At 40.5% G+C, this 11,352-nt stretch overlaps 1 protein-coding gene across 1 annotated transcript; it reads right to left on the bottom strand.

Annotated features, from left to right (window-relative positions):
• Window positions 1-4,221: 4,221 nt before the first annotated feature.
• Window positions 4,222-5,475, bottom strand: H1-7 (H1.7 linker histone). The gene has a single exon (XM_074270720.1). The coding sequence runs from the start codon at window positions 5,459-5,461 to the stop codon at window positions 4,334-4,336; it is 1,128 nt and encodes a 375-aa protein (XP_074126821.1). The 5' UTR covers window positions 5,462-5,475; the 3' UTR covers window positions 4,222-4,333.
• Between the last annotated feature and the right edge of the window lie 5,877 nt (window positions 5,476-11,352).

The following is an 11,352-nucleotide window of genomic DNA, read 5'->3' as shown; positions in this document are numbered from 1 at the left end:
TTAAAAGCAGTTGAAATTGATGGGGGAAAGAAACATGTGTTTCCCTTGGCAGCAAATAGACAGGGAGGCAAATAGGGTATATAGTATATTTCTCATAGGGAAATTTGGGAAATTTTCATTGGACCCACTAAAGTGACTATTCTAGATTCTAGATTGCAGAGGGAAGTTTATTTTTATGCATTATTTTTAAAGTTTAAAACTTACCCTACTAACTAGGGATACTTCAAAAGTATAATAAATTCTCATCTTTACTTATCCTGGCCTGGTGGGTATTTGTGAAATTTATCAAGTATTTATTTGCTCTAGAGACAGCCAGATCATGAAAAGCAAATTGAATTAAGATGCTAACTCCTGTATGACAATTTCTCCTGTTCTGTCTTGCTCCTTGAGAACTACCTTCCTGCCTTCTGCTGCCCAGGCATGAAATGGAAATCACAGAATCATGAATTTATTGAACAAAAATTTCCTTTAAGATACCATCTAGTCCATTTCCCCCTTGAGGCAAGAATGTACCTGTTCTGTGTCTAAAAACTTCATTGTCCAAAAAAATCTTTATAGTTAACCAAATTCTCTTCTTGTGTAACTTGTCTGTTTCTTGTTCTTTTGTTCTATTGTATTTGGAAGTTAGCAACCCCAGCCCCTCTCTGATCACAGAGTCTATATATTTGAAAACAGATTTGAATCAACATTTTCTCCAGAAAAAAAAAAATATCCCCCAAGTCTTTTTAACTTTTGTCCATAGGTCGTATTTTTCATCCTATTGTTTTTCTCTGGAGCCCCTTCATTTTCTCCACATACTTTCTACTCCAAAAAAAAATTTAATGAGTCATACTGAAATTAAGAAATCAATAGAACTAATCCTGTATATTCCATATCATATAATTTGCTGATATAATGTAAATTGAATTCATTATTCTTATTTGATTTGTGACAGCATTTTATTTGGTTGTCAGGGTTATTTTTTATTTTATTCCTGTCTCCCATATTGTTAACTTATCTTTCTATAATTAGTTTCCTCATATGAATCAGAATTATCCAATTTGTACATTACAAAACTCCTCAGGGTTTCTGAAACAAATTAAAATGTAATTGGGAAATATTTGGCAATATAAGTTTGAAATATAATAAAAATCTAAATTAGTTCAATTTCTTCATTTGAAATCATCCCCATCCTCTGGATTCTTTCTGACTCCAACATAACCTAGTTTAGGAAAGGCTTAAGAGTAGCATTTTTTTTTTCCTGAGGCTGGGGTTAAGTGACTTGCTCAGGGGTCACACAGCTAGGAAGTGTTAAGTGTCTGAAACGGGATATGAACTCGGGTCCTCCTGAATTCAGGGCTGGTGCTCTTTCCACTGTGCCACCTAGCTGCCCCCTTAACAAAGAAAGACTTAACTCTTCACAGTCTGGTTAGTTTTTTCCATTCAAAATATACCTAGGTATATATTCTGAAAAGGATGGGAAGGACTTTGATAGGCTAAAATAATATGAAATTTATGAAAAGGACTAATCTGTCATTCTACTAACCTCCTACTGGCTACTATTCAGGATTACTGATTTGTCTTGATTTGTCCTCAGTTATATCAGTAAAAGCTCCAAGAAACCCTCAAAGTAATGTTTGGGAAATTGAGACCCCTCAAGAAAACCGAACCTTTCTAAAGTCACTAGAGTAAATATTTGAAATGTTGGAGAACAAAAATTCTAATTCTGTAAATGTGTTGACTATTCTTATGATCTTGATACAGTATTATGTATCTGCACTGTGAAGTGCTTTAGAGTTTTTCATCTCAAGCAACTAATAATTTCAAAATTCAACAAGAATTTTCACAGTATGGGTCAAGCTTGTTTACAAGATTTACAATTTGAATAAGAATTTGTAGTTGTTTGAGATGAAATTGTTAAATTCAAAGCTTGATTCATTGAAGAAGTCAGGAACTTTTGAAAAAAAAAATAAGCATTCAAATAATTTACTATCAAATGTATGACACACACACATACAAACACACATCTTGCCCAGGCTCACAGAACCAGATGATGTCACAAACAGAACTTTAACAGCTCCAACAACAGCCCCAAGAGATAAGATGAGCTGCAAAAGGATGTTCATACATGCAAATTTCTGTCCTGACTGGAGAGCTACTATTCCCCCAAAACTTTCCTATATGTGCCTTAAGTCTTGGCAATCTGGTGTAAAACAACCAGAAATTGATTTGCATTTGATCCATTGCTCTGTAATACATGGAAGACAGAATAAGCCTGCATTAAAAATCTAGCTTCTTTCAGTTAAGTTGATTCTCCTAAATTCTGTGAAATTTTGAATTAAGTCTACAAGGACAAAGTATATTGCCTAACCTTTATTCGCTTTCATAACACTTAGGGGAAAGGATAGATTACAGAAAAGTGCTGTAACTGTGGGGCTTACACATCTCTCTATTGAAGCAAGTAAGAAAGCCCAAGAGAAAAGCCTAGTAAGTTAGATTTAAGAATAGATAAGATGGAGAAATATCTATGGAAGAATTTGGATAGGAGGAACAACAGTTAAACTGAGAAGAAAGATTACCAGACTCCTGTAGTTCCAGGCTGCTAAATTCCTTAAATCCTTTGATAATATATTACTCCACAAGTAGCACACTGCAATGAAGTCTGAACTTCCTAGGATACCAACTTAGGGGTAGTTTAAGGAGCTCTTAAGTGTTAGGAGATTTGACATTGAATATTTATATTTATATTGAATATTGTTTTAATTTGAGCCAAATTAGCTGTGATGACAACTTCTGGGTCATACTACCAGGTCTTTTTGATTACTTCCTTGTTTTCACTCCCAGTCCACAATCGTCTTTAGACATTCTCTTGTTTGAGAAATTGAACTTCCTTGAGAGTTTACCAGCATGTTGGGGGTTTTTTTGCTCCCTTTCAGACATTTTTGCCACTGTTCTGTTGCCTTTTTCTAAATATGGGCATATTCTTTCATATTCTTTGCCCAACCTTCCATTCCAACCTCATTCCAAGTTCCCTCTTCATATTTTGGATGTATAATTTTTCAAATAATTGTCCTCCCTTACCAAAAAACTGTTGGGGGGTTTTCTTATAAATTGATAGTGTCATATTACAAATTAGTTTCTCATCAATTTTGTGAGTCAGACCTCCAGAGTATGAGCTTTCCATAAAGTGTATAGAAAAATAAATTTATACACCTATAACACTTGGGCCTGGGGCAATCTCACCAAGATTCAATCACTCCTAGAGATACCCTAACAGCAAGTTGGATTTTACAATTCCCACTCCCTATCCTATTAAGCCTGTAAATCCTTATATGATCACCTCCTTCACCAACTCAATTGAAGTTTACCTAGTTTCTTGTCATTGGAATAGTAGTTTCTATGCCCACTCTCCTATGACATTGGCAAACTATCCTCAAACCTTATACTATGAAGACATAATGAAATATTTTTCTTTGCATTCTATTTTCAGAGTACAATGCATCATCACACATAGTTTTGGATTCTTAATAGTTTGTGGAATGAACTGCCTATCTTCATTAACTTCATAACTCCACAGTAGATGCTCTACTCTGTAGTAAGTAGTAAGGCAAATCACATTGCCTTATGTTAAATATTGAAAGATAATGAAGAATCTATTACTTTAAAATTTGGTCAACCATGTCCCCAACTACTTCTAAAGGAGGGGTGTTTTTTGAGTTTGTGTGACATATATGTAATTTCAATCCAGACATTTCTGGATGTGTGAAGAAAACTCTCCAGCTTTTTGCAATCTACAAGATGGATAAGATTATGCCTATTTTTTTTTTTGTGTGTGTGTGTGTGTGTGTGTGTGCTAGTAAAGCCAGATTAGTGTGTTTCAAAGGCAAGCCACGAGTATGTAGAACTGACGATCTCCATCCCAGAGTTTAAACTGTCACAGTGAATCAATATTATTTACCTTCATTTAAAAAAAAGCCTTTAAAAAAAACTTTTTTAAAAAGTATCCTTTTCTTCAACCCTACTCCCCCTACTCCCCCCTCCCCATCACCTTCTCCTTGATTTTTTCTTTCAATTCAGATTTATAAGCAAGGAAAGCAATCTTAGATGTCAGGAGACTCTCTTCTACCCCTCCACAAATTCCCCTCCACAAATTCTCAACCCCATCTCACCTTTTCCCTTCCCTAACTCCCACTCTCAGAGCACAAAAGAGGGGGAAAAAAGACCCAAAGACACGGGACAAGGTATAGTAAATACTTCCCGTCCATTTCACTCAATGAGTGCATAGATTGTTCCGAGGGGAGCTCTGAATGGGAACGAGAGCCCAATTCAAGAACTCTAGATTCCCCTCCAAACACTAAGGATGTCCACCTATCCTTTGTGAGTTTTCTCTTCGGGAGGAATCCTTCCGGGGGGAAACTTTGTAGGGTCTCCTTGCTCTCGGTTCAAGGGCCTTCATTCGGCCTCCACGGATCTTGTTCAACTTGGCTGATGCTGGATTTCGGTTTGGGCTGTATCTCTTACAAAAGCCCCGGCGATGGCGGCTTTGCGTGTGCTTTTCTCGCTTTTCGGGGTCAAAGTTCTTTTCCCTGACTTTCTCTTTTGCCTTTTCCTTCGATTTCATTTTCTTGTCTTCGTTTATCTTCGCTCTCTTATTCTCCTTAATCCTCCTTCTTTTCTTTTCTTTCTTTGTCCTTGACCTTTTTGACCCTTCCGCTGACCCCATCTGGCTTTTCGTTTTCTCCTTCATCTTCATCTTCATCTTCTTTATCTTTTGCTGCTTCGCCTTGTGTCTCATCTCTTCCCTCATTTTCTTAGATGCCTTCTGGCTCAGGGAGTACCCCGAGACCGTGCTTAGCGCAACTTCCTCTATATTTTCAGGATTTTCATTCTCTTGCTCCACGCAGATCCTCTCCTCTGATGTGTGAGGAGTCTCAGACATCTCGGGCGTCTCCGATCCCACGAACATTTCGGGTTTGGATGAGTCCTCTAGGTTGGGCTGAGAAAGCTCCTGAGGACGCTTCCTATACCGGCGAGAGAACAGGGAATCGAAGCGCTTCTGCTGCACTTCCTCGATCTCCGCAGGTGGCTTCTTAGTGCGTTTCTTGATGGGCTTCAGACTCTTCCAGACTCTAAAGTATCCCTCGGCTTTGCTGCCGCTCACCCGGAGCAAGGTGGCTTTCACCGACGCTGGCTTGGGCACCTCGGAGGAATGACGGCTGCATTTCCTGCGCACTTGGTAGCCAGCGTTGCCAAACTCCTTCTTGAGCGCTGTGAGAGTCAGTCCTTTGTGGGCGGCAATGGCCCGCAGCAGGAGTTGGGAGACTCTGAGCACCGACCGCCGGCGATGCCTCACTTGTGTGTCCTGCGACTTTTCTGACGATTCAGGGACTATCTCTTTAGAAACGCCATCGGGATCGGCTGCCTCGGTCATGGTGCTCCCTGCTCCCGCTACCGCGGGGCGGCTGGTTTGGGACTTCACCATCCCACTTGGCCCTTCACTGCAGGAAAAGGGTGGCTTAACGTCACAAAGGGCTGATACTACGGAGAGTCTTGGGTCAGAATTACAAGGTCTTCCTGGGCAGTGGACATTGGATGAGGGAGGGGGAGGGCTGCTTGGAGGAAGACGTCAAGCATTTATTGAGCACTCCTTTGTTGCCGGGAACTGTGCCAAAAAAAATTCAAGTATTTCAATAAAGGAGGTTTTCCTTGTATTCTTAATTTATTTATTTTATACATTAATAAATATTCTGAGGAGTCGATAGGTTTTATCAGTTTGCCAAAGGTATCTATGACACAGACACACACAAAGGTAAGAACTTTTGATTTAGAAAATTGTGCTGATTAGATTAGCTGAAAGGGAATCAGACTCCCTCCACCCACCAGTCCTCTAGAGTTGAAGAAGCTTTAGACAGAGGATTTCCGGGTCCCATCTCATCATTCCTTCCTCATCAATTAGACCTATCATATATAGGGTCACATACCCCTCATAATAAATGATGTCTTACTCAAAATTTTCCTAATTTTACCTCTGTTAAATTTCAGATGAGACAATTGGTATCAGAAGTGATATTTTAGTGGAATATCCTTTACAAGGAGAGAGTTTTTTTAGGGACTATCTATGGATAGGTTCTCTACTTGAATACTGAACATGACAGACTACTTGGAGTGAAAGTGTGAGGATTAATCTTGTAAGTTTTATGTTTGTTTTGAATGTATTTTAAGCTGACAATTTTGAATTTGGAAAATAGAGATAAAATTTTATTTTGCTTTCTATGGGTGCACTTTATAGTGACAGGCTTCCACTGAAGATCTCCTGAGAACAGGATAAGAAGGTGAAGGTTACCCACTTTTATGTATGCACTAGCATGATAGCTTCTTTTTAAGGAAATGGAGAAAATTCTGTTTTTATTGTAATGTAAACACTATTTTGTGACCATCAGTGCTCTCTAATATTTTGTTATTTCAGGTAATTAAGGATAATCTTCCTAACTGGAGTTTTGTGTAGTGAATTTAGATTAATAACCAAGCTGGGGGCCCATTAAAGGAGGCAAAATTTTAAAATTATAGACATGGAATCTTTGTTTACATTACAGCTTGAGAAGTTTGTTTATACTTGGTTTCAATTCAATTCAAAAATGAAAACAGCAACATGTATCAGTATTTTTGAGAGAAAGATTTTGCTTCACTTTGCCTTTAAATTATACTAGGAAATCGGTTTGCCACTCTTGGGATTGGAATCAGCAGAAGATTTCTTTAACTTCTCCATATAGAGGATTAGGAGATGTAACTTTTTTTTTTTTTTTTTTTTTTTAAAGAGGCTTTGCTATTTTGGTGTCTCTATCCTGTGCAGTTATTTTGTCCAGTTTTTTTGTTCATTTGAAAGATCTTATTTTTTTCATGGGAACTAAGAACAAAAACATCCAGTTTTTGTCTGAGAAATAGTTTGAGACAAGCACTTGCTAGTCTTTTCTCCTGATGCTCTTTCCCTCCCCTACCAATTAATTTGAATAAACTCTTTTCCATTGATAATGTTGCCTCACTGAGTTATGCAAATCCTTCTGCAAGGAAAAACAGAATTATCAAAAGGGTAATTTAAATAGGGAAGCAGTTAGGAGGTGAGTAGAGCTTTTATTTCTTTTTTTTTAACCTGCTGATGGGGGTTGAGGTCCCTTTAAGATTCCTCTCTGACTGCCCAACCCCCATGGCTGACCTTGATTCACAAATTCTGGTCAAAAGCATTCTTTGAATATCTGGGCCCAACCAGTCCCACTATCAGCTCAACTTCCTCACCTGATCTGAGCTAACTGAAAAGCCCGACAAGAACTTGGGGGTACTGCCCATCTTCTTCTAGGTATAAAAGAGCTGAGTCACAACTCCCTCTTTGCAGGAGCCCTCCCTGCTAACACATGGTATCCTTCCAACCATATAAGGGTTCCTGCCTACCCAGCGGCCACCTTTGGCCCTGGCATCTTTCTAACTGAACTTGACTTCCAAATTTCTACAATAAACCTTTTATTTATCAATCTAGGTTTTCGGGCCTATAAATTCATTTACAGGGGACACTGCGTCTCATGGGATTATCTTACTATCTACGCATCAACAAACAGGGTTTCCCCTTTCCTTTCCCTCATTATTTGGTGGCTCGTACAGGGACCCAGAAAATTGTTACCCCGAAAACTAACCTTAACCTTTTCAGGTCTCTCAGAACCAATCTTCGTCCTTAGCAGTTCAAGCAGCTTCTGGGAAGAATATCTGTGTTCCTACTCTCGTTGCACTCTATCTCTAAAATAAAGGGCACCCAGACCAGGTTTGGGCTTCGAGCAAAAGTCTCCCAAGGAGACTACTTGCATTTCAGGCAAAAAAAGCCCTCCTTTTGTCTAACTCTGTCTCTAGAGACAAAAGACCTTTTCCAAGGCATTTCTAATCCCTTTATCTCATCAGAAAAGCCTACGCTCAGGCTGGAACTCCGACCCACAGGGGAAAGTGTCTCTTCTTCACCCCTCCCCCACCATGTGGCCATTCATTCTGAGGATCCCTGTTGGGTCCCAGGCCAGCAGTCTCCTTGATCTCTTCTGGGGGAGATAACTGTGTTTGAGCCCCTCGCGCAGTGTAGTGGTAGCCACGAGGAGATGGTCAATGGATCAAGTGAACTTGGAGATGTGTCTACCCAACTGCGTGAGTCTTCACCTTCGCCACCGGAGAAGCACTGGGTAAGATAACATCTCTCCCTTCCCCCATCCTCTCTCTTTTCCAACCTCTCCCATGTGGCTTGGCAACCTGCCATTTAAATGCTCCCATCCTGTCCCCTTCTTGGGGTACAGTGGGGAGATTTGGGGACTCTTCAAGATCTCTAGAAACGCTCCTCCCATAGCTTTTACCTGGCTCTTAAAGGCTTCCAGCCCTCTCAGAGAACTAGCTTGTCCCATACATTTTAAAACGGGACTCAGATTCCTGATTTAGTCATCCTGCATTAGAACATTCTTTCTAGGCTGGATATAGGATTTTCTAAGCCTCAGGGCATGCTTACCTGCTCTCTAAAGCCTAGACAGAGAATTTAAACTGCTCAAGCCTTTCTCTGTCTCAGGAGCTCCTAGCATACTCTCCTATTTTTTCTGGTTTGGCATTCTATGCCCCATATGCCTATAATTAAAAGATGCCCTTCCTAGTTCTAGTCCCAGCCAGTCTAGAACTTCAGAAAGGAGATCTTTGTCCTGACTCAGTTTTCCTAATTATCCTGACTCAGTCCTGCCTCAGTTTCCCTGCCTCTTAGTTCTGCAAAACCTCCCCCTGCCTCTTTATCAGAATACTTGATAAGATCTTATGTTTCAGAATAGCAGAATGCCTCTCCCATCCCAAGCTATGGGAATCTCTTATCAAGATGCTGTCTCCACTGATTATGTCATCTCTCTAGAGACCTACTCCAATATTGCTCTTGCCTCTATTTCAGTCTACCTGATTTACTGTTCATGAGGTAACACAAATCCCTACACACTATCAACGAGGTAGGACAGCTCAATTTCCCAGGACTTGATTGACGCTGTCTGGAGCTCTACGCTCAAGCCAAGCATTGCTCATTGAGACATCATGGCACAGCTCTGGCAAAATAAAAGTTTTTGTCCTCTCTCTCTCTCTCTCTCTCTCTCTCTCTCTCTCTCTCTCTCTCTCTCTCTCTTTCTCTCACTTAGGGACGCCTAAAGGGAATGAAAGCTATAGAGTTGGGGTCCAATTACTGTCCCTCAATAAACTCCACTGAACAGATTAACTAATCTATCTCTACCCACCTTGACAGGGCTTCCCTGCAGTTAGGACACACCCAACAAAGCAAGCCCCTTTGAAGCGAAAAGGTTGGGAAAGAGCAATAATGAAACTTAGCCTGAGTTTCTGTGAATGCCATCCATACTTCAGTAGGATTTATTTCTAAAAGTTTAACTGCTAACTTCTTGAATTCTCTTATGTGGAATTAGACATTCTGTATATGATTGTATTTGCATTGGGTATTTTAAAAACAAACTGATTTGTATGAATAATGTTCACTTAGGAAACATCTACTTGGATATGAATTTATTGGGATAAATTCCTTACTGCTATCAACATAAGGTTATGATAAATATCTGTTTAGAATTTATGTTCTTGCATTTTTTCCTCATGTAACTGATTTTAAGATCAGAACAATAGTCAATAGAAATTGTTAATGCAATTCAATTATGTCATACCCTGCTATTTCCAGCCTGATTATATGTAATCATTGTATACTAAATGCTTGGGCAAATAAGTATTTAGCCTGGTCATCTGTCTGCTACTGGACAACTAATAGATATCTTTAAGACCAAAACTGATTTCTAACACCTGTTAGTTTCCCTTTATCTCGTTAACCTAAGACTCTCAGTTCTTTTCTCAGGGCAACTCCTGCCTCCAGACACTCAGAAAGAAGCAGAGGTGCCCTTTTAATGCAAATCTCTTCTAGACTTAAGCCTTAGAAGACCCCAGTCTCTGCCTTGAATTAGAACAGGAAGAACTGCCTTCTCACCCCACAGCAAACACCACAAGGGCTGACCTGGCCCCCCAGCGTCCTGCTCTCTGATGGAAATTTGAGGTCTGGCCTTGTTTATCTCAGGACAGCCCGAACACCTCAGGGGCCAGTAAGCCGGGTAGACTATGCTGATACTTTTCACCCCTCCTCCATAAAGAGTGGGGAAACTAGGAAGGAAAAGATTCAGGATCTTTGATTATTGAATAACCAACTCTCTTCAAGAAAAACAGCACAGTTTTTCCAACATTTCCAAGACTTTGAACTGCATTCTTATCTTGATCTGCAGCCCTGACAATTGGGGATACATACCCATCCCTAGACCTTGCCTTACAAAAGAGCAGTGGTTCATTAAATCTACTAGATATCAAGGCCTCTTGCCTCCCCTGACTTCTGAGTCCACATCCTTTAATCCCAACCCCAGGAGAAATTAGCTTTCCTGGAAATTAAGGGTGAAAAAGCTAGGCTACAAATAATCTTTTCTCTCAGCATTTTCTCCTATTTCTCTTTGATAATTAGATGGGCCATTAGCTAAAGGCCTTATTCTCCTGAATGTCACCATCTCTATCCTGGGATGACACCCCACTTTTAATCTGTTCCCGAGATCTGTTTTCTCTAGGCTTCACACTTTGGATTCTCAGCTGGCCTTTCAGCCTGGAGAACATTAACTGGGGACAACTGACTGGGACACCCCCTTGATGCCCTGCTGCCATCCCTCCATCTCATGCCTCACCTCTTGGCATGAAACCCCAAATCTCTAAGACCCTTGTCATCTTGAAGCAGTTAAAGAGGAGATCGAAGCCCATTTTCCCACATGCATCTGGAGGTGATGGTTTGAGGGGGGAACAAGACGAGGGGACCCCGCTACTCTGAAGATCGTTGGAGAAAATCTTCAACCTTGCCTTAAATGAAGGACATTGCCCCATATTTTTTCTTAAATGAATTTAAGTCTCAACTGTTTAAGGGGGGAAATGATGGGGGTTAAGGTCCCTTTAAGATTCCTCTCTGACTGCCCAACCCCCATGGCTGACCTTGATTCACAAATCCTGGTCAAAAGCACCCTTTGAATATCTGGGCCCAGCCCCCACTATAAGCTCAGCTTCCCCCAGCCCTCACCTGATCTGAGCTAACTGAAAAGCCCACCAAGAACTTGGGGGTACTGCCCATCTTCTTCTAGGTATAAAAGAGCTGAGCCAGAACTCCCTCTTTGCAAGAGCCCTCCCCACCAACACATGGTATCCTTCCGACCATGTAAGGGTTCCTGCCCGCCCAGGGCCACCTTTGGCCCTGGCGTCTTTCTAACTGAACTTTACTTCCAAATTTCTACAATAAACCTTTTATCAATC

This window comes from Sminthopsis crassicaudata, chromosome 5, assembly GCF_048593235.1.
Source record: "Sminthopsis crassicaudata isolate SCR6 chromosome 5, ASM4859323v1, whole genome shotgun sequence".
NCBI lineage: Eukaryota > Metazoa > Chordata > Mammalia > Dasyuromorphia > Dasyuridae > Sminthopsis > Sminthopsis crassicaudata.
This window is presented reverse-complemented; position numbering and strand designations above follow the sequence as displayed.